The sequence below is a fragment of the Varanus komodoensis genome, unplaced genomic scaffold, assembly GCF_004798865.1.
Source record: "Varanus komodoensis strain SLA01 unplaced genomic scaffold, ASM479886v1 scaffold48, whole genome shotgun sequence".
Taxonomy (NCBI): Eukaryota; Metazoa; Chordata; class Lepidosauria; order Squamata; family Varanidae; genus Varanus; species Varanus komodoensis.
Genome location: NW_025336059.1, coordinates 2,004,024 through 2,031,185, shown reverse-complemented (window position 1 = coordinate 2,031,185; position 27,162 = coordinate 2,004,024). Strand labels below are relative to the sequence as shown.

At 55.5% G+C, this 27,162-nt stretch overlaps 1 protein-coding gene across 1 annotated transcript in view; it reads left to right on the top strand.

The window, feature by feature from the left end:
* The window catches only part of RERE (arginine-glutamic acid dipeptide repeats), a 307,198-nt gene extending 285,899 nt beyond the window's left edge, over nt 1–21,299 (top strand). Inside the window, 12 exon segments of the mRNA XM_044445541.1 lie at nt 761–923; nt 3,300–3,392; nt 3,837–4,036; nt 7,169–7,330; nt 7,484–7,597; nt 8,956–9,654; nt 9,656–10,305; nt 10,946–11,168; nt 11,848–12,568; nt 16,842–16,988; nt 17,109–17,289; nt 17,934–21,299. Of these exon segments, the coding sequence (XP_044301476.1) occupies nt 761–923; nt 3,300–3,392; nt 3,837–4,036; nt 7,169–7,330; nt 7,484–7,597; nt 8,956–9,654; nt 9,656–10,305; nt 10,946–11,168; nt 11,848–12,568; nt 16,842–16,988; nt 17,109–17,289; nt 17,934–17,967 (3,387 nt within the window). The 3' untranslated portion in view covers nt 17,968–21,299.
* The last annotated feature ends 5,863 nt before the right edge of the window (nt 21,300–27,162 follow it).

Genomic DNA, 27,162 nt, shown 5'->3' with positions numbered 1-27,162 from the left:
CCGGGTCCTGCTGCCTCCCCCTCCCACCGGGTCCTGCTGCCTCCCCCTCCCACCGGGGGTTGGGGTTGGGAACTACTTATTGTGGCCTTATGCCCCTGAGAGCTGCTGCTTCAGTAGAATTGGCATTTCACCCTAGCCTAGCCTAGCCTGTTCATCTGCACGGGAGGGCTGCAGCTTGGCGGAGCCCCTGCAAGGACTGCAGGACGCCCGGCTCAATCCCCAGCACCTGCATCTTAACACAGACCATTGAGGAGGTAATAGGAGAGCCACCCGATACCCTTGAGGAGCAGCTGCCAGCCAGAGTTGGCACTGTGGGGCTAGATGGATGCATAATCTAACCTGGGGTAGCAGCTGGCTATGTTCCTCTTCACCTTTCCCCCACCCCGATTCTCCCCCTTCAACCTCTGGGCATTTCCAGCATTCTGTTGCCAGGACTGTCTGTCTGTCCCATTTATACTGGCGGTCACAACTCCATGCGGTCACAAGTCCTGCAAGCTGAGCCAGGCCCTCTTTGTCCAGAATGTCTAGTATCCAGGCGAAGATTGTCCTGTCTGTTGGGGTTCCAGTCTACTGCTGTTAGTTCCCACACTTTTCAGACCACCACCCCGATCCTCTGATGTCCAGGGGCATATTCATACGAAATGGCGATGTGAGAATGCAGCCTTCAATATTTTAATCAAGTGCATGGCTCCATGAGGCAGATGCAGAAATGGAAGTTCCACATGCTGTGCATCATGCGCTTCCTCGCTCTCTTTTCCAGGGAGAACTGATCACCTTCTATTACTACTGGAAGAAAACCCCCGAAGCTGCAAGTTCCCGGGCTCACCGCAGGCATCGGAGGCAGGCTGTGTTTCGGAGAATCAAAACGCGAACAGCTTCCACTCCAGTTAACACTCCCTCCCGCCCCCCCTCCAGTGAATTCTGTAAGTAGGAGGCTGAAAGTGCTGCATTTATCTCTGTTTAGATGCATGGGGGCTAAAACAGAAGGTAATGGCTCTCCGCCTCTGACCGAACGCAGCCAGGAAAATGGAGTTCGAGCCCTCGGCTGGGCTCACGCTGTCGATTCATTATCCCCACGGATGGCAGGTGTCTGGGATCAGTGAGCAATTGGTTTTGTGCTGCGCGGGAGGGAGCCCAGGCAAAACGCCACTCTGAAAACGATGGCAGCGTTGCTTTGGCTATTACCTTTGCTCCCATTTGCATGGGGATACCGCAATCGCCCCGACCTGACATTGAACAAGAGACCCCACACAGGACCCCGTGCAGTCGAGTGCCCAGGAAATGTGTCACGGCTGCTCCTATCTGTACTAGAAACTGAGCCACATCTCCGCAAGAGCACCAAAAAGACCCAGAATCTAGCCTTGGGTACCGAATTCCACTTCTGATGAATTTCTGCTCGCTTGCTTGCTTTCTAAATGATGTGCATGAAAGTTGGATAGATGAGGGCAATGCCTGCTGAACATCTCAGAAACGAATGGGGTGGTTGAAAAAGGTGCCTCATGGTTGGGATGGGGGGAGTGGAGCACCGGGGCCCTCCTCAGTTCTTGGCCTCTTCTCACAACTGCCAGCGTTAGAACATCCCATGCATAAGGACGCTGTATTTGCAGGGCGATGGAATTCAGCATTTTTCGGCTCCAGGCTGGTTGAAACACAATCTTAGTTACATTTTTTATTCTGCTTTTCAGCAAGAAGCTTCTAAAATGTCACACCAAAGATTGAAAAAACAAATTAAAATGCTAAAATAAGGCAGAGGTTAACAGGCAAAACAGAAAGTCAGAAAAACATTATAAAAGATGGACTGAAACGGCAGCAATGTTTGGTATTCAATGTTTGGAAGAAGAGAATTGTCCTCACTGTGGATAAGGACTCAGGGAAGGACACAGCTTGCAAGAAAGGGAGTTCCAGACCCTTGTCCTTTGTGCTCCCCCTGGAGAGCTTTAGCTGGGCAGTCGTGTCCTTTAGGTCTGCACAGGCTCCACAGTACACCCATTTTGCGTAAGGCCTGGGAACCCATGTGTAGCCGGAAAGAGCAGGTCACATGTTCTCCATACCAGCCTCTGCTCTCATCCAGGCAGTAGCGTTTGGCTCCCGCGGAAGCTGGCGCTGCAGTGAAGCCTGCCGCCTCCCGAGCAGAAGGGGTGCTGCAAGCGCCGTAGGACGGGGGCATCGCCGGAGGGTGCCCCGTCTTGCTCGCCTGAGCGATCGCTTGGACAGGTCCCCTTCAGCCATGCGCAGGGCAGATGGGTAACTGCGAGAATAAGGCAGCTTACCTCTCCGTGCAGAGAGCAGACGATGCTCTTCCTGGGACCATTCCTGGCGGGGGACCCCTTGGGCGAGGTCGAAAACCCAGGCTGTTTCTGCACTAAAACGTTCCATGCTAAAACCTCCCGCCCTGCCAGCCCACATTTTGCTCCCGGGGAAGCCTGTATTGATTGTGCAAACTAGTCGGCACTGCCTTCATGTTTTGCGTGATTTTATGTTGCGCCGGTCGGTCTCTGTCAGCCCAGCCATTTTTCTTTTTCCTGCATCCTGTCCGCTTTATCTGCTGCTCATACTCGGCCTCCTGAGATGTTCGCCTTTCTTCCCGCCCCGGGGGGAACCGGCGTCCTTGGAGGTACTTCACAGTGTCCCGGGCAGGCTGCCTGCATGTTTTAAAGCGCTCCCTTCCCGAGGCTGCAGAGGGGGCCACACCAGTGCTGAAGGACAGCCTGTGGACCCGAAGAGAAGGAAGGATGCGCCTTTCTGCCGGCTGCCTGGTGGACATGGGCTTCCTGTTGCCAGTGAGCGCTTCCCAGTCCCACTACTGGAGCCAGTTTACTGGAGCCAGTTTCCTGGAGCCGTGAACGGGTGTCTAGTGACAAAGTCACATCTGCCCATTAGAGCAAATGAACACACACCCACATACACGCTCACAGGGGAAGAAGTTTATTGTGTTGGAAGCTTTGTGGACTGGAGCCCCGTCATTGGCTGTCCCAAGCAGCATCCTCAGAGAGCTTATATACCTGGGGATGTGAGGGGAACTGCAGGTCTCGAGGGGTTTGCTGCCTTCTTCCTCTCGCCTCCCCATCCGTCTGTGGGCACCTGTTCCACGCCTCCCCCTGCCCTGCTGCCCCGTATATCTGATGGGGCAGTCTCCGGGCTGCAGAAGTCCTGCCATGATACCCGTTTTCCCCTTTCTCTCTCAATGAACGGTTGTGTGGCTGCTGCTGATGGTGCAGCAAAAAGAAGAGGGGAACCTCCTGACTCAGTAACGTGCTCTCCTCCCCTTTCTCTCGCCCTCCCCACCTCTGCGCATTCAGTGGACTTGAGCTCGGCCAGCGAGGATGACTTCGACAGCGAGGACAGCGAGCAGGAGCTGAAGGGCTACGCCTGCCGCCACTGCTTCACCACCAGTAAGTGCCCTCCTGCACCCGACGCGTGCCCTCTCTGTCGCCGCACCCGAGTTGCCTCGAGGGTCCCGCGTGGAAGGGGCATTTTCCTAGGTCCTGGCGGGCATTTCGTAAGCGGGGCACCCGCACTTGGCCTGCAGCTAGTCTGCAAATACTCATTTTCATCGTTCGCATTCACGCGGCTGTCCTAAACTCCCACAGTTTGGCACGTGGCTTCTGGTTGTAATCCTTACCACGTCCCTTTGGGGTGGGTTAGCGCTAACATCCTTCTATTGCTGTGCGAAGTAGTACACAAGGTAGGCATGGTGAGTCCGGGAGGGTAACTGAGGGAGGGGGGTGGTGAGAGGGGCTGGCTCAGAGAGCCGGTTCCCGATTCCGAAGACCTGAACCCAGGACCATTCGTTTGCCCCTGCGCTGAATGCCCTGTCTCCGTCTTTCTGACCGCAGCCTCCAAGGACTGGCACCACGGTGGGCGGGAGAACATTTTGCTGTGCACTGACTGCCGCATCCATTTCAAGAAGTACGGAGAGCTTCCGCCCATCGAGAAGCCAGTGGACCCGCCTCCCTTTATGTTCAAGCCTGTCAAAGAGGAAGATGATGGACTCAGCGGGAAGCATAGCATGAGGACAAGACGGAGTCGGGGCTCGGTAAGACGCCTCCTTGCTGTCTCTCCACTCTGGGTCTCCGTGCACAAATGCACGCTTCGTCTCTCGGGCAGGACCGGGGCGGTTCACGAAGGCAGGCCACAGGATGCGCACATGTGCGCTTCCTCGAGCGGGGACGCCCTTCGGTGTTTGCATCTGCCACATCTCTGCACGTTGACGCAGCAGCCATTACAAAATGCATCTTTCAGGGAGCCTTGCCCGGCCTGGGCTGCCACTTCGGAGACCATCTGCCAATACAATTCATTTCAGTGTTTCCCTTTATTCCTAGGAGTAGCTAATTCATATCCTGCAAATGAGGGGAGCGTTCAAGCCCAGTAGTTGAGGGCAAGTGTGCAAAAGGTGGCATTTGTGGGCAGGAAGCCTGAAATCAGTGGCTTTCATGTGGGGAAGGTGGCAGGAGGCAGGGGCACCTCTCTTCCCGGTCCTCTGGAGCCTTCAGGCACAGCTGCCTTTTCCCCACCCATCCCGAGTGTGCGACAGGCAGCATCATTCTCGCTCAGAATTGCCTCTGCTGGGGTCATCTCAGGGTAGAGCCTTGAAAATTGAAGGTTGAATGTTGCTTGAAAATGACTTCTGGTTTTAGGGCTCGGATAAATTCTGGCACGAGGTACCAAGTATTTCCCCCGTGTACACCGTCCTCCCTCTCTGCGGCTGAGCACAAATGATTCTGCCTTCAGTTTCATCCCTATCAAAAGCCTACATGTCCCTGGACAGCTTTTCCCCGCATCTGGAGCCCTGGTTATCATGTGGCAGGTCGGAATAGCACATGCGAACAAGGCTAACTGTTACCGAGAGGGTGTCTCTCCCGCGCTTAGCTGTCCGGGGGGTTTTTGTTGCAGTGTCCACCCTGGACGGCCACCCTGCCCCATTGCCTCCCACCTCCCAGATTTCATTTCCTTGCCAGAAATACTTTTTTGAACTTCTTTTAAAGGAGGATAGGATTGGACAATTCTAGCTTGAGAAGAAGTTAGAGACATAGAAACAGAGCGAGTCAGAAGGGGCCTTCTGGGTCATCTAGTCTGACCCCCGGCTCCAGCTGGCTCCACTCAAGACATGCCTATTATGCACATGTCTAGCCTATCCTTGAACACCATCACCCATTGAAGCCTCTGTAACAGCAACCCTAGCCTCCCCCCCCCCCCCCCCCCCCCCGCCCAAGTGATGTCGTAGTGAGGTGATTACAGCCAAGGCTGGTCAGGGCAGAGACTTGGCTTCCAGGCTGCCCAAAGATGCTCCATCAATCCCAGGCTCGTCTTCCTCCTCTGACAGGAAGCAAACCAAGGCCAGGTACAAACCTGCTTTCTCTTGACCGGAGGCTCCAGGGATCGAGCGCGCGGCCTTCTGCCAAGCCGCCGTCTCTGTGGCAGCCGCCTGTCATTTCAGAGAAGCAGCCGGGTTTGCAGCTCAGCTCGCTTGTTCCCCAGAACCACTTGGACGGTCTTTGCGTGAGCACGGCCTGCCCCCTCCCAGCAGATCTGGGCAGGCGCTCCTTCCTTGCATCATCGCTGGGCGTGGCTGTTGGGAGTCCATTTCTGGCACTCCTTCTCATGCCGGTGGGTTGGCGGCGGCTGCGTTTCTTCTCCGCTTGCCAGCCCCATCAAATGTGTGTTGGAGTAAGAGCTGCCAGGCGACTCCTCAGTTCACACGGTCAGTTCCTTGCTGCAGTTTTGTCGTTTTGACGATACCTGGCTATGCAAGCAGCTGGCGACGAGGAAGAAAGCAGAGGAAGCAGTGTTAGTTGTCGTCGTGTAATTTTTCTGGTAGAGCAGGAAGAGGGGGAAGCCATTCCTGGCTTTAGAAAGAGCCCTGGACTCCTGCCGGATACTTTCCCCCTTTTTCATTCTGATTTTCTGTGCATACACATCTTGGACTATTTCAGTGCATTTTATTTAAATAATCTCTTGTGCCGAAGTGTTTGATAAGACAGAACATATTATATGGGTGTAGCAGCGGTTGGTTTGAACCAATCGGAGAGAGAGTGAGTGACACCGGCAGGGCATTAAACTAGGGAAAACAAGTATTTTCTTCCGGTGGCTGCATTGGAGTGTTGTGAGGAACCCCGGGCAAGACCACATCGTCTGACCGGCTCTTCGAGCGTCCTGTTTTCCATCAGACCCGGATCATTTGGAACGAGCAGCAGGAAGACTTTGCTCTGTGCCAGAGCAGCTGTTGGGCTCCCAGGCTGGGTCTGCTGGTTTGAGGAAAGATAAGCCGAGTCAGAACAAACGGCTTGAATTAGCCGACCCAGTAAGGGCAGGCAGGAAGCCTGAGAACCCAGGAAGTAAAACCGGCCCTCCGGGTTTCCCCACATTGGCCACGCCCTTTCCCACCCCCTTTTCATAGCACCCTGAAAGTTTGGAGGTTTCCTGAATTTCATTCTAAAAGGTTGAAATGTCTCCCCTGGGGCTTTGGCATTGGCAACAAGAGCTTAATGCTGCAGTAGGGGGGCGGGGGGTTGGCCTGACTGGAATGCAGGTCCCCAGGAGCCCCTCAGCAATGGAATTCAGCCCAGTGAGCTCCCCCCTCCCCGTGGTTGTGGAGTGCATAATGCCATTCCTGCGATGACACCCCCACTGCGATGGCCGTTGTGGCGTGAGCCCTCGGGAGCCGCCTCTAGTAGCTTCCCCGGGATGATCCCCACTGCCCCATACACGGGTGCGAGCGAGCGAGCTTCGATGTCCTCTCGTGCCCCCTGAACACCACAAGAAGCATCTTAGGGAGACTTTGCAGCACTTTCCTGTGGGCTACAGGTGGCCCTCCCTGTATTTCGGCCTACAACTCCCCTCGCCCCTCACGATGGGTTGTCCGGGCTAGGGCAGATGGAAATGTAGGGCGAACCCCTGCAGGCGAGAAGCTGCCCACCTCTGCTGCAGGTGATTCTCGGAGCTGTGGGGAGAAGAGGAGGAGGAAGGGACTTGGTGGACCCACACTCTTTCGGTCCTGCTGTCTCCAACGAGTAACTAAGGCGAGTTTCTGACCCAGTCCTGAAAGGCCTTGGTAGGAAAACGGCCAGTCCAGCGCTGCCTTCAAAAGATGCCCGGCCGAAGGTCACATAGCACGCATCCCTGGAAGCAGCCTTTGTCACACTTTGTGTATTTCTCTCTAAACCAGCAGATGTCTACCCTACGCAGTGGTCGTAAGAAACAGCCCACCAGCCCTGATGGTAGAGCCTCTCCCGCCAACGAAGACATCCGATCCAGCGGCCGCAACTCTCCCAGCGCTGCCAGCACTTCGAGCAATGACAGCAAGGCAGATTCGGTGAAGAAGTCCACCAAAGTGAGTTCGGGCTGCTCTGACGGACCCTGACCAAAAGTAAAATGCAAACTGCCCAGTTAATATCGACAAGGAGCCTTTACTAGGCAGGGATGCAAGAAGCTTTGTCTGTTCCCCTGGCACTTCTCCATAATAATTCCTTTTTGTCTGTGGCAGAAGATCAAAGAAGAGACATCGTCACCTCTCAAAAACTCCAAGAGGCAGCGAGAAAAGGTGGCTTCCGACACGGAGGAGCCCGACAGAATCAATGCCAAAAAAACCAAAACACAGGTATGTTCGGTTCGAGCAGCTTCCCCAGCCCAGCGCCCTCGGGAGGCACTATGCCTCCGGCATCCCGGAGCGTTGGCCATGCTCGCCGGCAGCCATATGGGTTGCAGCTGAGAATGCTGGAGGGCGCCGAGTGGGGAAGGCCGAGTCAGAGCGTCAGGCAGCATGGGTCCTCACTTTGGGGGCACGGCCCAGAGCTTGCCTCGTTGTGGGCTCGGCCTTCCAGCATCTGGCTGGCCACGGCCGAAAGCAGTGCACTGGACCAGCGGGGTTCCTTTGCCCAGAACAGACGCACGATGGCCAGCATGGCTGGGCGCTCTTTGCCCACAGACAGACGGGTGGCTGCCTCCAAACAGCCCTGAAGTTCACGGCTGCCTCTGGGGTGGCTGTACCAGGGGCCGAGGCGAGGGGGGCAGCATGGAAGGCGGGTGGCTGTGGGCCCCCCAGCACCCGCCCCGGGCTCCCTTCACGGAGCCACCCAGAGACATGAGTGCCCCATGCGGCTCTTTTGTGGCTCAGCAGGCCTCGTGTGGGGCGCTGTGCTGTGCTGCATGGCCCCTGCAGTCGGCTGGGCCTGGGTTTTCTGGCTCGGGGACCAGGTCCACCCCCGGGGTGGTCAGTCGCCCAGGAGCAACTCGGGAGGTCGCCAGGTGTTCCATTAACAATCCATGGCTTTTGTATGCCGTCCTATTATACAAGATCTCAGGACGGCTCACAAGATTTAAAAAGACAATTAGAATAACAATTTCAATAAATAAAACAGAACAAAACAGTAAATCACAAAACAAACAGAGTGACTAAACTTAAAAACTATTAAATTGTAAGAAAGGTTTTCGCCTGGTGCCGCAAAGAGTATAAACCTGGCACCAGGCGTGCCTCTCTGGGGAGCACATTCCAGAGTCTGGGCACCACAGCAGAGAAGGCCCTGCTCCGAGTTGATGACCTTTTTACCTCTCTTGGAGAGGGTTCCCGGAGCAGGGCTTCTCCCGCAGATCTTAAGGGGCTGAGGGCATATAAGGAAGGCAGCCCTGGTCCCAAGCCACTTAGGGCTTTATAGGTCAAAACCAGCACCTCGGATTGAGCCTGCACTTCAACTGGAAGCCAGTGGAGCTGGTAGAGGACCGGTGTTACGTGAGAGTAACACCCGGTCCCCGTCAGCAGCCTGGCAGCTCTATTCTGCACCAGTTGCAGCATCCGGACCGTTTTCAAGGGCAGCCCCACGCAGAGCGCGTTGCAGTGATCCAAGCGGGAAGTTACCAGAGCAGGTATCACTGTGGCTAGCGAGTGCTCATCCAGGTAAGGATCAGTCAGAGTTGCAGGAAGGCGCTTGGATGAGACGGCCTCTGTTTTCCTTCCCGCAGGAGATCAGCAGGCCCAATTCCCCGTCAGAAGGGGAAGGGGAGAGCTCTGACAGCCGCAGCATGAACGACGAGGGCAGCAGCGACCCAAAAGACATTGACCAAGACAACCGGAGCACCTCACCCAGCATCCCCAGCCCCCAGGACAACGAGAGCGACTCGGACTCGTCGGCCCAGCAGCAAGTGCTGCAGGCCCCCAACGGCCCCGCCCAGCCCCCGCCCCCCTCGCTCCCGGTGCCGGCCCCGCTGCCGCTGCCCACCGCCTCCGGCGCCCCCGCCTCCGGCGCCCCCCTGGTCCCCGCCTCCGCCGCTCAGCCGCCCAGCCAGCCCCCGGCTCCCATGCCCCCCCACTCGCACATCCAGCAAGCCCCCGCGCTGCACCCCCAGAGGCTGCCCTCGCCCCACCCGCCCCTGCAGCCCCTGGCCACGCCCCAGGCGCCCCCGCTGCCCCCGCCGCACCCGCAGCCGCCCCTGCACGGCCAGATCCAGGCGTTCCCCCACGGCCTCCCCAGCCAGCCGCTGCTGGCCCACCCGGTCCCCGGCCAGCCCTTCCCCCACGCCCCGCAGCCGGCCCCCTCGGCGCCCCCCCAGCCCCCGGGGCCGCTGCAGCCGCAGGCCGTGGCGCACCCCCACGCGGCCCTCCCGGGGGCCCCCGCCCAGCCCAGCCTGCAGGCCCCCGCCTCCCTGCTGCCGCAGCCGCCCCCGCCGCCCCCCCCGGGAGCAGCCCCTCCCGCCCGCCTCCATGTCCATGCCCCACATCAAGCCGCCCCCCACCACCCCCATCCCGCAGCTGCCCACGCCGCCGTCCCACAAACACCTCTCGGGGCCGTCCCCGTTCTCCATGAACTCCAACCTGCCCCCGCCGCCCGCCCTGAAGCCGCTCAGCTCCCTCTCGACGCACCACCCGCCCTCGGCGCACCCCCCGCCCCTGCAGCTGATGCCCCAGAGCCAGCCGCTGCAGCCCTCCCCGGCGCAGCCCCCCGTGCTGACGCAGAGCCAGAGCCTGCCCCCCTCTGCCGGCCACCCGTCCTCCGGCCTGCACCAGGGGCCCTCCCAGCCCCCCTTCTCGCAGCACCCCTTCGTCCCCGGCGGCCCGCCCCCCATCACGCCCCCCGCCTGCCCCTCCACCTCCACGCCGCCTTCCGTGCCCGGCGCCCCCCCGCCAGCCGCGGTCTCCACGCCCACGGCCGGCAGCGGCCCCGTGGTGGCGCCCTGCACCGTCCCGGCCATCCAGATCAAGGAGGAGGCGCCCGACGAGGTCGAGGAGCCCGAGAGCCCCCCCGCCCCGCCCCGGAGCCCCTCGCCCGACCCGACCGTCGTCGACACGCCCAGCCACGCCAGCCAGTCGGCCAGGTAAGGGGCCTGCGGGCGAGCCGGGGCGGCTCCCTGGGGGCCTCCCAGACACCCCCCGGGGTTGGGCTGTGCGGGACGGCCAGGCGGCCACGCACTTCTCGGGTCTCCGAAGCACGGGGCCGGAGCGCTCCTGGCCTCCGAGCCCCGTCCGGCCTCCCGGCCTTTGAATAATGCTGTCGGTATATGAGTTTTAGCGCACCGTGCGCCATTTCACGAGGTCATTTTAATTACGTCTGTGGGGTGAAACGCCGTTCACACTTCCCTGATGCATTGTAACAGTTTGCATTTATGTACTATGTTCCCATCTGTGTCAGGGCAAAGTTGCACGTGTGAAGCGGCCCCAAATCTTTCCCAATGCTGCATATGTGTTTCCAAGCTTCTTCCTCTTTTCCTGCAGCTGTGACCCATAGGGTGCTGACCCTGCTCAGCCCTGTCCATGAGGACTAGTGTGTTGTCTCCCCCCCACACCCATTTTTGAAAGTGAAAGCACTCAGGTTTCCTCCTCTCTGACTTCACCTGAGCTGCCTCGCAGGAGGGTTCAGTGCTTCGTTTTCCCTGTGTTGGGAAGATCCCCTCGGCTTGGGGTCCCTGCTTTGCCCCTGTGCACGTGGTCTCATTCCCCACCTCCTCCGGCCTTCAGGTTTTACAAGCACCTGGACCGTGGCTACAACTCGTGTGCAAGGACCGACCTGTACTTCATGCCGCTGGCCGGATCCAAGCTGGCCAAGAAGCGAGAGGAGGTGATCGAGAAGGCCAAGCGGGAAGCCGAGCAGAAGGCAAGAGAAGAGAGGGAGCGGGAGAAAGAGAAGGAAAAGGAGAGGGAGAGAGAGCGTGAGCGTGAGAGAGAAGCCGAAAGAGCGGCGGTAGGTTTGTCTGTCTCTCAAGCTGGGGTGGGGGCGGGGGCGGGGACATGATCCGAGCAGGCTCCGAAATAAGTGGAGGTTTTAGTTGCCCCGCACCTCATGCGGCTTCAGTGCTTCATCCGTACGGTTTCACTGCCCTGGCATGTTCCCTGGCCTTTGCTCACCTGCCTCACCTGTTGCCTGACGCCAGGCGGCGATGGGGAAACAAGGATGTCCCAGGAAGCACCCAGTGCATTCGCTGGGGGCCTCAGGCCCACAAGGGCAATGCGTTCCTGTGCATTCTTCGTAATCCACCCAGCCGATGGGGGACTTTCGTCATACATTGATGAAAGAGCAGCCAGGAAATTAATTTCGGTAGGAGCAGGAGCTACCTGATGCCCCTCTAAAATCCCTTCTCTTTTGCTGCCAGCTGTCCTTGGCATGTTTCGGGGAATTTTCTCCAGCGCCCGCAACTCCACCCTCAGTTTCCCTAGCCTCCCTTCGGAGGGCTGTCTAAGTGCAGCTTTTGCGTAGCAGGGGCTGGCCAGGGACTGGTTTCCGGCTGCAGGTCAGTGAGGCCGGAATGACTCCCGCCTTGTTGCGAAGCAGGGACCAGGCAGAGTTTCAGCCCCGTGCCGTGAACTGCCGTGGCGGCGGCAGAGGTGCCGACCCTGAGCGTCTCCCCTTTTCTGTACCGCAGAAGGCGTCCACCTCCGCGCACGAAGGGCGTCTGGGAGAGGCCCCCCTGAGCGGGCCGGCTCACATGCGGCCCTCCTTCGAGCCGCCCCCCACCACCATCGCCGCCGTCCCGCCGTACATCGGGCCCGACACGCCGGCACTACGGACTCTCAGCGAGTACGCGCGCCCCCACGTCATGTCCCCCACCAACCGCAACCACCCCTTCTTCGTGCCCCTCAACCCCACCGACCCGCTTCTGGCGTACCACATGCCCGGCCTCTACAACGTGGACCCCACCATCCGGGAGCGGGAGCTGCGCGAGCGGGAGATCCGGGAGCGGGAGATCCGGGAGCGGGAGCTGCGCGAGAGGATGAAGCCGGGCTTCGAGGTCAAGCCGCCGGAGCTCGACGCGCTGCACCCCGCCACCAACCCCATGGAGCACTTTGCCCGCCACGGCGCCCTCACCATCCCCCCCACGGCAGGCCCACACCCCTTTGCTTCCTTCCACCCAGGACTGAATCCCCTGGAGCGGGAGAGACTCGCTCTGGCAGGCCCCCAGTTGCGGCCTGAGATGAGCTACCCGGACAGACTGGCCGCCGAGAGGATACACGCCGAGCGGATGGCGTCTCTCACCAATGACCCGCTGGCCAGGCTCCAGATGTTCAATGTCACCCCACATCACCACCAGCACTCCCACATCCACTCGCACCTGCACCTGCATCAGCAGGACCCGCTGCACCAAGGTGAGTCGGGCGGGCGAGCGCCCGCTGGGTGCCCCCCCCACCGGCGCCGCCCTGCTGGGGGCTCGCGTGACGCAGTGGGGTGCACTCTGGAGTTGACCTGGCGCTCTTCCCGTCCTTGCCACGCGTCAGTCAAACGAGCAGAATACTGAAACGGCCCTGTGGGTGAGCGTAATAAATAATAAATCTCAGGGGTGCATAGCAGGGCTCACAAAGTACTTTACGGAGTGAAATGTCGAGAAAATGGCCAGTGGGGTCAGCAAGCCTGCCCTTTCTTAGAAACGGGGCTTGTGATGGTCGTGAGTCGGAGACCCTCTGAGTTGTGACAGAAGCGATATCAGTGATGGCTCCACACCAGATTATCTGCTTGCTTCTGCTTTAGATTAGTTCCATCACCTTCCGCCAGAGATAACTTGGTTTATCACGAGTTCTGGTTTAGGGAGAAGTACATGGGTGTGTGGCCAAAGAAGCACAAAATGCGATGCGCGGGCTCTTAGTCCGGCGCTTCGGTGCAGGAAGTCTCTGCAATCCCTGTCCTCTCCGGCTGTGATAAGCTCGCTTGAGCTCGCTGTCCTCTCACATTCTGCAAAGATGTCCGGCCGTCCATCTGTCCATCGGCAGAGGATCCTGGGAGATGCCTGCCATGCGTGGTCACCAGGCAACTTGGGCGGACCTCTGGAGGTTGCCCATCCCTGCGTTGGAGAACGTTAGAAATTGGGAGCTGAGTGCATCTGTATTTCCCTGGTGCATTTGCCCCAACCAGGATGGCACAGTGTTTAAAAAGCAAAACGCTGCCTGTGTCAGAGGTGTGTAAAGGTTTCTCACTAAACGCTGCCTCAGTTCCCTTTTGCAGCTGAGGGTGAGCTGCTCAGTCAGAGCTTGGCGTTGCACTGAAGCGTCGGCTCTGCCAGGCAGCGGCTCCCTGACGTGTCGAGCGGGGTCTTTCAGGGCTGCTGCCTCGTGCTTTAACCAGGCAGGCAGGGATGACACCTGGGACCCCCCACCTGCAGCACAGGGCCCTGCCTGTTCCCTGCCACTCAGAGAAGCTGCCGCATGTTGCATCTCCCCGGCAAGGAGAGCCAAGCCCTCTACGCCTCGTGGGCTTTTCTCGCACACTTGACGGCTGACTGCTGCACCTGGAACCGTCCCCCTCTGCGCCCTTCATGCGTGCCGAGGCCGAGCGGGGGCTTGGCTTGTGTCCCTGGAGCCGCTTGGCTGGCTGCCTCTCATCCAGCGGGGCTCCGAGGGCTGTCTGCTGACTCCGTGGCTGAGCCCAGGCAGCGATCCGGCCACGTGTCCCAGCATTTCCCGTTTCCCCAGTCTGTGTGCTGGTATCGTGCTGTTGAAGGGTGCTGTTAACCGGGGCTGACCCATCTTGCATGGATGGCCTGCGTTTGCTGGACTGTGGCCCCTTTCCAAAGATGATTTGTTGGAGCCGGTGGTCCAGGACCGCAGTTAGAAGACGGAGTGGAATGGACGAAGTGTACAAAACAGGGTCCCCGTGAAGGTGCAGCTGCCACACTGTACACAGGAGTGACTTCTGCGTGAATTTAGTGCCCATGGTTTTGGTTTCTGCCCTCATCCGGAACTGTGAGACACAACCGCACGCACGGTGCAGTGAGTGGAATCGTGCAAATGGTGGTGCAGCGGCAGAAGCGGGGCTTCAGCTGCCACTGGCACACGCTGCACCTTTCTCTGCTGCGACCCATTTGCTCTCCGTTTCGTGGACTTTGCGTGTCACTGGTGGCGCAGTGCATGTGCGGCCAGTTGTGCCAGTGCGATGGACAAGCGCTTGCACAACGGACAGATTTGGAGGAGCTGCCGGAGTTTGCAGAAAGCCCTAAGGGGACAGACTGTTCTGACATGCCGCGGCTCAGATTTCAGAGCTCCTAATTAAAGCCGCCAGCCGCTGACACGTGTGCGTGCTCGCTCTGCCGCCCCGGTAGCATGAGAATTGAGGTCAAAAGGATCCGCAAAATTCTCCTCTTAATTTTCTGGGAGCCTTGAGGAAAAAGCCTGTCAGATTAGTGCCTCTCTTTTCATGTGCGAGATTCAATCATGCAAGCCTGGGAGAGGATTTGGGACTTCCACAGTTTCATTTCAAGGTTTTTCCTTCCACTTAGTGAATTATACTTTCTGAGGGGACTTTAGAGATTTTACAGGAGCAGAATTTGAACTGTGCCTTGCCAGGGCCTAACCTCAGAACTTTTCAAAGACTCTATTTAGCCCTAGAACATGTCAAGTAGTAATAACTAAGAAGATTGTTTAAGGTTTAAGAAGATAATTGTCTTCAGAAATTCCTCCCCTGCCCCCTTACACACAGACGCAGAAGATTAGGGGTAGGAGGCAGGCTTGGAACCTGGCAACACTAAACTTGAGCATCACATTTCACCAAATTGTGCCTTCGCATTTGCAGTAAGCTGTGAGGGCTAGAACCTTGGTGCTAGAGAGAGGCAGGGGGAGAGGTATTTCTCAGGCACTGAAGCCTGTGCAGAGTCAGTCCTTTTGAGCACTCAGGTGTGGAAACAGCTCTCCTGCATGTTCATTGCCTCCTTCCTGGAGGCCTTCCGGTTCTCCAGAATCTCTCTTGTCGGTGGAGTGGTGGGGTCCTTCATAGCCCAGGCTCCCACAGGTTGCCCAAAATGAGGTGAGGCAGCCCCTGTAAGAGGCGTCACTTGGGGACTGCCACCTGACTCCTTGGGAAAGGGAGAGTCAGGCCTGTTGCACATGCCCAAGCTGAAGCTGCCTGCATGTTTGTTCCTTGGCCCAGGCGTCCCGCAGGAGTGGGGTGCTGGCATTCAATCCACAGGGCTCCCGGTTCAAGCCCTATAGACCCAGTGCCCCTGAGAACACATGGAGCAAAACCCCTTCCATCTTTACAAGGCAGAGAAATAGATGGCCGAGCCCTCTCTCCGGTGAAACGGAGCTTGTTTCAGTATCTGCAGGCGTTCATCTGAGGTGAACGAAGACCTCTCTCTGCAATTTCCTTGCAGGGGGTGAGAGGCAGGAGATGGCATTTCCCTAACATGGCACCCTTCAGATGGCTCTGGACTACAGATCCCATCATCGCCCCAACCACTGCTCCTGCTGCCTGGGGCTGGTGGGAGTGGCGGGCCAGAAGATACAGAGGGCACCATGTTGGGGACGGCTGCTACGAGAAGTGTGTGTGTGTGTGTGTGTGTGTGTGTGGTGTTGGGGGGGTGCTGCTGTCCCCGGAGAGGCGGAGCAGTGGACAAGTGGGCTGGAAAAAGCGATGCTCAGTCTGCGCAGGAACAGGTTGGCCCCGACCCCTTCCAAGCCGGAGGGCAGCCCTTTCCAGGCGGGATTGTGCTTTCCCTGAAGGACTAGCCGGTGGGCTCGGGGAGTGAGTTCCTCGGCAGACGCGGCAAGGCCTTTGTGCAGCGGGGTCTGTAGCCAGCGGCACCCTCTGCCTGAGTCGGAGCCCCTCAGTGCGCCGCTCTCGCATCAAGAACCGGCAGGCCAGGAGCTTGTCGGGCGCCACGTGGGGCTGGCGTGGAAGACTGTTGGGAAGCTTCCGTTGGCCCCGAGCACGGCAGCTGGGCTGGTGCAGGAGGCCATGTTTACACTTGCCCTTTCAAGAACTGCTCCGGCTACCAGGAGCCTTTCAAAGTGCTGGTTTTCCAAGCGCTGCTCTGCATTAGCCTGGACCCTTGTTACCCGAAGGAGCACCGCCTCGCTTCCCCTTGCCCCAAAACCATCTGCGGGAGCTGGGAGAGCATGCAGCCAGCACATGGGTGTAACTTGTGCCTCGTCGAGAGGGAACGGCCATTGTCTTCCGTTAGGAAAGTCGCACATACTTCCTGTTAGAAGAGTTGTATCCCTCTTGTGAAAAGCAGCTGTGCAGATCTTTTGTGGTAATTTTGGACTGCTGTTTGGACTGCTGCACTATGAATTTGGTGGGGAGCGGAGCAGAAATCTGCCGCACCCTCCACGGTAAACAGATTGCTGTCGTTCTCTCACGCAGTTCCCTTTTTCCTTCTTGACATGAAAATTCATGGCTGTCCTTTTCTCCCCTTTTGTTTTAACCGTGAAAGACTGTTTGACAGCCAAATGCTACTTCAGACACCCCAGAGAGGTAGGCTCTGCAGTTGGAGGGGCGGCATAGGCTTCTGATAATTACCAGTTCCGCTTAGTGCCATGCAAGTATTAATGCTGCTTTTGATCCCTGGAAGGAGCAAGGTTTTCTAAACAGGTGGCAAATGTGTTTGCTTCCCTCCCCGCCTTCTCCTCCCCGCCACACCCTTCGCTCTTGCAGGCTCCGCGGGACCTGTGCACCCCCTCGTGGACCCCTTGGCAGCCGGACCGCATTTGGCACGCTTCCCCTATCCTCCCGGCACGCTCCCGAACCCGTTGCTAGGTCAGCCGCCCCACGAGCACGAAATGCTGCGGCACCCGGTCTTCGGTAAGTGCGTGCCAGTGGGGAAGAAAGCTGGACAGCTCGGAGCTGACCGGCACGCCCTGCCCCTGCAGACGGCATGCTAGCAGAGGGCCTGAAGCGCCTTGCTCCTCTTCCTCCCCGCAGGGACCCCGTACCCCCGCGACCTCCCTGGCGCCATCCCCCCGCCGATGTCGGCCGCCCATCAGTTACAGGCCATGCACGCTCAGTCCGCGGAGCTGCAGAGACTAGCGATGGAGCAGCAGTGGCTTCACGGGCACCCCCATATGCACGGGGGCCACCTGCCCAGCCAAGAGGACTATTACAGGTAAGAACGGGGCCGCCGCCAGCGCAGGGGGGACGCCTCCAGTGCCCACTCCCCTTATACCTGCCTCTTCTTGGCTAGCTCCTTTCTCACTGCGGCTGCAGAAGGGCCTGCGCTGGCAACCGGGAGAGGCAGATTCTGGAAGCAACAGGCACTGGAGGCACCCGGCCCACCACGGGAGTTGTATGTATCGAGCCACACGCTTGCTTCCTGCCCCGTCCCCCTCAGGGTTCGCCGTGCCAGCGATGTGCTCTGGGAGAGCGCTGTGTGCTCTCGGTCTGTCCCTGTGGAGGTGGGGCTTGTTTTTCTTCTTGCTAAGAGCTGAGGGGCCTTCCTGGCCTTCATCCCAGGCAGGGCCAGGAAACGCACCTATTATTCCATGCTTCCAGGGCAGGCAGGCTTCCGAGCACCGGAAAAGACTGGTCAGGGCCAGACTTCGGACACTGGGCAACATCATGTCACAAATCCAGATCAGTTAGGAACTTTGGAAGCTGTCGTATTCTGGATCCGATCCTCGGTCCAGCTAGTATTGGCAAAGGCTCTCCAGACCTTGGGCAGGAGTATTCCCTGGCGCTGCCTGGAAACACTCGGGCTCAAACCCAGAAACCCCTTCTGCCTGGCCTCACTCTCCTCCTCTTCTCTTGCAGCCGGCTGAAGAAAGAAGGCGACAAGCAGTTGTAATAAATTATTTATTTGTAATGCTTGCTACAGAAGATCCCGGTCATGGGGAAGAAACAGAATGTGTTTACCTGCACACAAGAACGGCAAAAAGCAAGAGAATTGTCTTCTAAAGATCTCTTTCTCTATTTAAAATGGGAAAAAACCCAAGGAAGCCCAAGACACTAGAGACCTTAATCAGCACACATAGTATTCATTGGTAGGGAAGATTTCTCAAGACCGGTCTGGGAATCTCCTTGCATGAGAAAACCTGTTAAGAAGCCTCTGGTGGGGAAGGAAACACGCAAAAACCCACCGCATGGGACTGGATGAGAAATTCAAAGAGTTTTCTTGGGCACTCTTGGGGGTTTGGTTTTTCGGGTTCCTTTTATTTTTCATTTTGAGTAGGTGCTAGAATCAGGTTCACAACTTAATGCAAGCCACTGTGCATAAAAATACACTCGATTTATATAAATATATATATATATACTTTAAAAAAACAAGAATTACAAGTAGGTGGCATAACAACCTCTGAAAATCCAAGTGCTATAACAAGAATTTTAAAAGAAAATCTACTTTTATTTTAATACATTGTAGGAAAACTTCATAATTTTAAAGAGAGCTTTGCAGCATGGCTTTTTAAGTCTGTAAATAACTTTTACGAGTTAGGAGTTAAAATGATTATTACAATCTCCACAAACTCCTGATTTCTTCTCCTCCGCCCCCTTCCACTTTCAGTAACATCACAAAATAGTTACTTCTTACCTGGTGTTGACAAGAATACAGAGTTGATTTTTTAATATAAGAGGAATATATATAATATCCCTTTAATTAAAGGGAAGACGACGAGTGGGCGAGGGTGAGTAATTTCAGATATGGGCAAGAGCTTGGCTTTATGGTCTGGTAGCAGCATAAGCATTAAAGGGAGTTGCAGGGATAATGTTAAAATGTTTCCTTTTGTGTGTATGTGTTCTTTTTAATTTAATTCCTTTGTTCCACGAGCATCCCAATCGCTTTCTCTTCTGGTTGCTGGTTTTGTCATGATCCAGGCGTCCAACGGGTACATGGCAGCACATTCCTGCTCTGGGGTACATGGTTGAAGGCAAAAGCAGAACCTGCCATGGTAGCAGCTTTCAAAGAACGAGCTCTTTCGGCCCAACTCAGGGGTATCCCCAGCACCACTTTGAAAGTTTACTCACTACTTCTTCTTCCTCAGTGTTGTATTGGTCTGAAAACAGTTCTTGAAAACTTGGGCTCCCCCTTCCACCCACCTTTCGTAGTAGTGACGATCGTCTGGTGAAGTTCCTTTCCATCGGCTTTGACTACAGAACCCATCCATGGAAGGCGGGGCTCCTGCATTCCCTTCCTGTCTTCCGGTGCCATGTGTGGGGGGGGGGGGTGTGAGGTGTATGTCTCCTGTGTATGGAGAGAATAAGACGGCTCTTGCTACGTGATATCGCCCCATCCAACGGAGGCATTAGAGCTGCTAAGCTTGGACGTGTGGCCATTTTAATAGAAAGCAAGATGTCAGAGAAACCACCTTTAAAAAAGAGAATTTAAAATAGCATATGCACATTTAGGTTTTGCCGTTTCTGTCTGTCAACTTTTTTGAAAGAAAGGATAGGTGAAGGGGCTCTTGAGCAGCCATGAGTTCTCATCCTGCTTTCATGGTGGCAAAGCTTAAATTTAAAGGTTGAAGGTCCTCTGAGTTTCCGGAGTTTGCTTTTAGCAGGTCTGATATTTTTGCTTTGCTGGCAGAAGACTCGGGGAAGCAGCAACCCGGGCCTTACCTCAAGGGCACAATTGGCTAGGAAGGTCCTGGAGTCCACATGACTTCGTCCAAAACCTTATCCTGAATCCTTAGTGGGGTACGATAGGGTGGAGTAAAAGACTGTGAGTGGCTGGGTGTGTAACCCACATCATGTATCTTGCCCACCTGCCCGGTGCATTACCCTGTGCCCGTTGTCAGGTCCCTGCTCTGCAGCTTGCAAGGTGGAGGGACCAGAAAGGCTGAGAACGGGGGCACATCTTCTGTCGGTAACGGTCAAAGCAAAAAGCTTGTGACAACTGTGTGAAACCTGTTTTTATACCCTTTGATACAGGAGTGAGACTACACAGGTGGCCAGTTGCGTTCTTTCCGTTGGTTCTCTCCACCATAATATTTTTTATTCTCTTTCCTCTTCAGGGGAGTTATATCTTTTGCTCTGAAGACTCCTGTCTGTGGTGGTCCTTTGTAGGACTCCATAGGGCTGGTTGGATAACCTGGTAACTAATCACGTTACTGTTTCCGCTGACGCAGGGCATGTACAATTTTCAGATTGGCCCAAGAGAACACTGGGTTCTTTCTACCGTGGTCTTCCATCGCTCGGTATCCTGTCTTTTTTGGGATCCAAACAAGCATTTTCCTGGTGGGCTATACCCAGAATGAGTAAGGTTGCCCTCGGAACCATTCCCACACTGAATTTTGGGATGTGGGAAAACTCGACTGTAAACTCACGGTGCTAAATGTCTTCCACCCTCTCCATCTAGCAAGAGGAAGGCTTTCCAGATGTTTGAAGTTCTGCTTTAAAGCCCAGCCACCCTTTCCATCCTGAATACCCTAAAAAATGACATAATGACCTACCTGTCATCCCTGACAGGCAATGCAACTGGTTACCTGCCCTCTTGTCTGGGTGGGGGGAGCGTGGTAAGGCATCTCCATACAGTGGAAAGAATCCAGTTCTGGAACAGCAGTTTTGGAGTGGGTTGATCTGCAGGGGTCTCAAATTCCCCAGCAGGACAAAGATTCCCATTTGGAGGGACAGTTCCACATGAATGACAGATGCACTCTCATTAACGGTACCAGTTAATTTCACCTATCCCCCTTCCTTTACCTGCAGCTTAGGTTAATCATTCCAGGGTGGTGGGGGAAGCTCAGGGGCCGTTTCTTCTTGGATCTAATTATTAACTACAGTGTTGTTTGTTCCGGGTCTCTTAAGATACCTGTTAAAATCACTCAACCTTTATGGTTACCTTTTCAGTTTGTTCTTACGGTTTTTTTCCTTTTTGCTTTGATCTATTAAGACTCATTTTTGCTTTTCGTGTGTGTTTTTTTTTTAAATCAAACTGTCTTGTTCTGTGTCGTCATGGTTTTAAGCTAGTTTCACTGCACCAGTTAAAAGCAGAATATCCATTCTGACAGCTACGTTTATATATATCTTGAGGCTTAGTGTATATATGAGTAGTTTGCCATGGGATAACACAGTGTAAAACAGAGTAGAAAACCCAGAAATCGTGACTTCTGTGTTCTCTCCATTTGAGTATTTTGTAATTTTTTTGAAATATTTGTGGACATAAATAAAAACCAAGCTACACTACGGCAGTTGGATTTTGTTTAACAAGCGGTGTGCGTGCGTTCCTGGGCAGAGTGCGGCCCGTGAACTGTAGCTCTAGATGGATTGAAAGGCAGTGCCCGCCAACCGAGCTGGCGGCTCCAAGGAAGCAAAAGGAAGGTGGCTTCGTCTCGCAGCCACGAAGAGGCTGTTGTACCAGGTAAGGCTGTGCGGTGGGTGTGATTTCTGGCCCCACGGGGGCCACACCAAGGGATGCGGACAGACGGATGGCAAAACCGTGCCGTCCGCTGGAAAGTTCCCCCGGACAAGTTCCCATTGAAACAAACCGCAGCAGGCTTGCAGTGGGGTTGTGCCCATGGTTCAAAGGTGTGTGTAATGAGTGGGAAGGAAGGAAGGAAGGAATGCAGGCTGTTTCAGGTGCCTGCACACGGAGGTGCACTATCCCCGCAGTCCTGTGAGGCAGGTCAGCCTCGGGAGGGCGGCCTGGGGCTCAAGGCCGCGCGGCTCTGGGCAAGGGGAGGGCGGCGCCGCAGGGCCTCGTCTGCCTCGTCTGCGGGCCTCCTCCCTCCGCGCGCGAGCAGGTGGGCCGCGCAGGTGCCGCGGGGCGCGAGGCGCCTGCGCGGGCGGAAAGGGCGGGCCGGAGGGCGCCGCCCTGCAGGTGCGCGGCACGTGAGGGCGCGGCAGGAGCCCCGCCGCCTCGTCCCGCGGCCCCCGCTCCTCGCAAGGGCCGCTCGGGCGTAGCGGTTCGCGCCCCCTCCCCGAAAGGAAGAGCCCCTTGGAAGGGACCTCGGCCGGGCGGCCCTCCCGCGTCATTGATGGCGGCGGCGGCGGCGGCGGCGACCATTTTGCGGAGCCCGCCTAGGCCCAGCCGCGCCTCGCTGCCTGGGGTGAGTCCTCGCGCTCGAGTCTCTCCTCTGACTCCCAAGGGGCTTTTGGGGCGCCGGGGTTGCCTTTTGGGGGGTGTGTGGGGGGGGGGGGGGGGGGGGGGGGAGAGGCACTCGCAGTTGGGCAACCGGCTCTTCAGCGAGACGGCCGTAAAGCCGCTTTCGAGGACTGTCGAGGACAGTAATGATTAACCGCCTTTGTTATGCTTGTGCTGGCGTCGTTTGTATCTGGAACCCCGGGGGGGGGGGTGCACAGTCGACTGCTGCTCCTTTCTGTTGTTCTCACAACGACCTTGCGAAGTAGGCCAGGCTGGGTCAGGGGGTGGCCCACAGCCGCCCTGTGCGTTTTGTTGGCGGGTGGGGCCTGGAGCCCAGAGCTCCCGAGCCTCAGGGCAGCGCTGTTCACCGCTCAAATACAGTTTGCAGTTTCTCCTGTCCCCTTCCCACTTCTTCCCCCCACCAACACTGCTTTCTCTTCTTTCACTCCTGCTGGAAAACTTCCCCCACCCCAAGCGGTTCAGTTTGAAAGAAATGACTGCATTGGCATTATAGGGTTCTCTGGGGAACTGGCAGCCCCATTGGGCCCAGCGGTGCCTCTGGCTGGGGCAGTGACATCATGGCCTCCCTCCCCGCATCCTATCCTCAGGATTGCCAGTTTCCTTTGGGTTTAGCTGCAGAACCGCAGCTGTCGGCGGCCGTCTTTGGCTAGCTGCGTGGCAGGAGTGGCTGCAGGGACGGGCATCACTGAACCCTCATTTCTTTGTCTGCAAGAATGCAAGTGCTCATAATTCAGACTGAAGGCCCACGGGGTTACTTGATGCCCACGTACACCTGTGCGTGTTGATAGAAAAAATAAGTACTAATAACCCAGAGCATTCCCCAGCCAGCCAACCAAGAGTTTGAAGACGCTTTTCTGTCTAAACAGGCAGAGGATTGTGCCTTAATTTACCAAAACACATCCAATTAATTTCTTTAATTGGATGACAGTTACGGTCCTACTCCACAGCGCTCTTCTGGGCAAATGCCACAAATGGAAAACTCTCCAGAGATGATGGCAGAGAAAAGAAAGGGGAGGGTTGTGATGTTTGAAGTGTGAGACAGACTTCTGAGATGAGACTAGCTTCTTTGAGAGACACTCCTCCTAAACCTGCTTAAAGCAGGGGAAGGCCCAAAGCCAAACCATTATGGTTTTAATTAAAGAATCTTGAGCCCAGGAACTGAAGGGCTCTGACAGTCTTTCCCCACAAAACTCATGCCTTGTTCTCTTCCTTTCCGCCTATTAGGGTGCAGGAAGCCAGAAATCCTTGCTACCCACTGTAGAATGGCCAGAGATCTGCTCAGATCTGCTTTCTGTTCAGCTCTGCCTTGTGAGTCAGGCCTAGAAAGGCAAGGTCTTCCCAAGACAATTTCTGGCCTAAGGCCACTCAGCGAATGGTGACCCATCCCCTAGTAGAGCAAACATGTAGTAGAGCAAAGGTCAATCAAGTTATTTGGGCCTCTGATGAGACAAAACCATGGAAGCGCTTCCCATGATCATGACAGTAAAAATACAGATGATTAAACAAAAACATTAAGTAACTCAGAATGTGACCCGCAAGATCAACTGGGAGGGTCTGGTGCTCCATCCCTCTGTCATATTGCCATCGGTTGATCCGGGGATGCTGCTCTTGAATTTGAAAGCAGTGGAAGTGGCCCAGAGGGCTGGTCCCCTCCAAGACACAGCTGCATTCTTGCATTTGCCAGTAGGCGGCAGCATTGGCTAAAGAAAGAGCCTGCCGCTTGGGTTTCAGTATTCAAACTATAGGCTCACCCTTGCTTTCCTACTCCAAAGTAGGCCTCCATATACACTTGCTTTCTGGTTTGCACCCCTCTGTCCCACATACCCTTCTTTGCTAAGATACGCACCTCGCCCCTATGTAGGGGAGAAGGAATTACTGGGGTGAAGATTTAAATTTCCTCTTCTTGTACCTGGCAGTCCTGATAATGATCCAGGATCCCACATTCTTATTCTAGATTAAGTAAGAAAGAGAGGATCCCCTCCCCACTGCATGTTCAGTGCACTGTCATTTTGATATGCACATGCAGCCTTTAACACATCTGCATTCCAGGGGAAAGACCTGGAGTCTGCTCTACAGCTTAAGTAAACCATGATACATAAATTTGTGCAGGAGGATGATGGGGGTTGTTGTTGCTGCCGCCCTGTGAGCTGAGCTCCCTATCTGGCACCAGTCCTGTCAGGATGGGGACTTCTTTTCTGTTGTGTATTGCTTGCAGTCATATAGCAGGAGGGGTTCTGTGGTCTTAACTACCTGAATAATGGCTCCAGTGTGTGGGCTTGTTCTGCAAGAATAATGAAGGTGGCTTGTCATGAAGTTAAGCTCTGTCACAGATTCAGGCAGGTTGCTCTTCCAGCTCACCTGGAATTGTGTCGGGGAAGATATGGATAATTACTGGAACTCTGGCAGTGGATGCTTATTTGAGTGGGGCACCTATTCTGAGTTTTATGGGGATTTCAGGTTGGGGGACTTGGTTTGAGGATGGTGTACAGAATCCAGTAGAGGTCCCATAAAGCTCAGAATAAAAGCTGCAGTGGATAAGCAGTACCACTGGCATAGGAATTGCTAGCCTCCCCTGGGAAAAGCAGTACTTGTGTTCAGTCTGCAAAAGACGTTGGCTCAATTGTGCCTTGGCTAGACAGACTCCTGCTGGCCATGTTTAACTAATGCGCCCATTCTTTTATTCTGGTGCGTTGCTTCAGCTGGCTGAGAAAAGGCGTGCTGGAAAAGATGTGTTCTTGGCCTTGTGTGCTAAGCAGTGTGCAAAGGAGGCTAAAACAGGTGCTTTTTGTTGGACTAAACCACCTTTACCTGCGAAATGCAATCCCTGACTTTGACCACAAGATGGCAATGCTGTCTATGTTTTGGTATTCCAGCAGTGCTATGTAAGAGTTGTTAAATCTTTGTCAATTAAAATCAGGGGCAGCTTCCTGGGGTGATTAGGGAACAGTTAATCATGTAGAAGGAGTAAATAGTTATTTACTGTTTCAGAGAAATAGTTTTGTGCAGGAGAGTTTCCAATCGGCAGCTTCCAGTCTGCAAGAGACAGCGATTATGCTCCTCCAGTCCTGAGTATAGGATGCTTAGGGGCACTTCCCATTGTTCCCCCAGTCCTCCCCCCCCCAGTAAAAAAAAAGCTTCTCTGGGGTGGTTATCTGAGGGACCAGAAAAACAGTAGTCTTTGCTTCTGCTGTACACCCCCCCATTGTGCAATTTCAATATAACACCTGTCCTGTGATTTCATATCATGACTGTTCATTTTATTTCCTTGCTTCGAAGGGGTGCAGAGTAAAGGGGAAAGTTGCAGCTCGGGGCTTCACTGTCCACGCTCAGTCTTCGTTTTTCCCCAAAGCGGCCAATGCAGCTTGTGCGTTTCGACCTAGAGAGCTCTGTGGGGGAGCTCCTGGGAACGGGAGGGCCTCCCCTTTCCAGCTTGTCCTTGTAAGATGGTTCTTGACAGCCGCACTTTCCTGAACGTGCTTGTCTTAAAACAACAAGAAGGATTTGCTGTCTGGTTTAATTGGGGGTAGCCTTTTAGCCAATCAGAATTATTTGTGGATTGATTGAGAGTTTAAACCAGCCTCAGGCCTGGGGGCCAAATCCCTCCCTCCTGGGTTTGTCCAAACCTGCTGAGGTTTCCTTGGTGCCCACACCCCTTTCTGTGAACCTTGCTTGGTAGTTTCTCAGCATTTGTGCATCTCCCCTCCTGGCTTCATTTTAAACGGTTGTAATACCTTTCCAAAGGCTCAGTTTACCAAACCAGCTTACTCCTAAACCAGTAGGAGGAGGTTTAAGCTGCCACATATGAGTGATTTTGTCCTTGGGGACCCGCCTCTTTTGTCCTCCTCCACAAATGTGGCCTGTGGGCACTTCTCGAGAACTGAACTGGCGGAATGAGGTTCCTGAGCGCCAACCAGGGATGGCAGCCGTCAGGCCTGAGCAGCCTCGCTGCCCTTCTCAGAGGAACAGGGCTAGCAGGATTCCCCCCTGGGCCGCTGCACATGTTTGGCCTTCTCTTGGAAGTGCTCTTCCGAGTCTCTCCCTGCATCGCCCCTGGACCATATGGGGGGGGCGGAGCTGCTGTTGCACTCATGTCCGGCTTGTGGGTTTCTGGGGGGCGACTGGCTGCCACAGCAGGAAGAGAGCGCTGGACTAGGCGGGTGGATCCCCGATCTAACAGGACTCTTTTGGTGGCCTCACTGTGCGTTCAACACCAGACTAAGGTGAGGCAGAGGCACAGCTTGGACCTTGGAAATTAATGTACAGCCCCCCCTCAACCACCCAGCGAGTGGCCAGTGATGGGGCTTTGGGGCAGCAGAAGCCCCCTTCATTTTACTCCCGTAGTCACGATGGAGTATGATTTCATTGAGTCTAAAATGCAAAACGCACATGCTCAGGGGGTTTTGGCTGCTGCTGTTCCATCGTATGAAGAATGTAGAAGCCTAAAGGATATAAGGGAACTTGGCTTTTGCTTTCTGGACCTGTGACAGCATCTACCAAAGCTGTTTGCAAATCGTTGTGTGTGCTTTCTTGGGCCAACTTGTGCTAGTTGCCCAGTTCAAGACGAGCAGTGAGGCAATGTTTGGAGGATCCTAGCAATCCCAAACACAGTGGGAGAAGAAAAATGTTGTCCGAGTGTTTTGTTTCGCAGCTGAAGTAATGCATATGCTTGTCTGAGCCCCCCCGCCTCACCTGTAAGGCCATTATGCCCAGCATCCGAAGTTGCCCAGCTGCACCCTGACTCTGTGGGTTTTACATTCCAGACGGAGAGACGGAGGCGCTGGCAGTGAGAGAAGAACTTGTGCAGTGCCTCCTTTTTTCTTTCTTCCTTAACGGAGCCTTCACAGTAAGAGACAAGCATAAGGATTAGTGTGGAAATGTGCAAGTGGAACTCAGGGATGTCTGGACTCTCCCTAAAAATCCAAGAATGTGGCAGGGGAAAAGCCT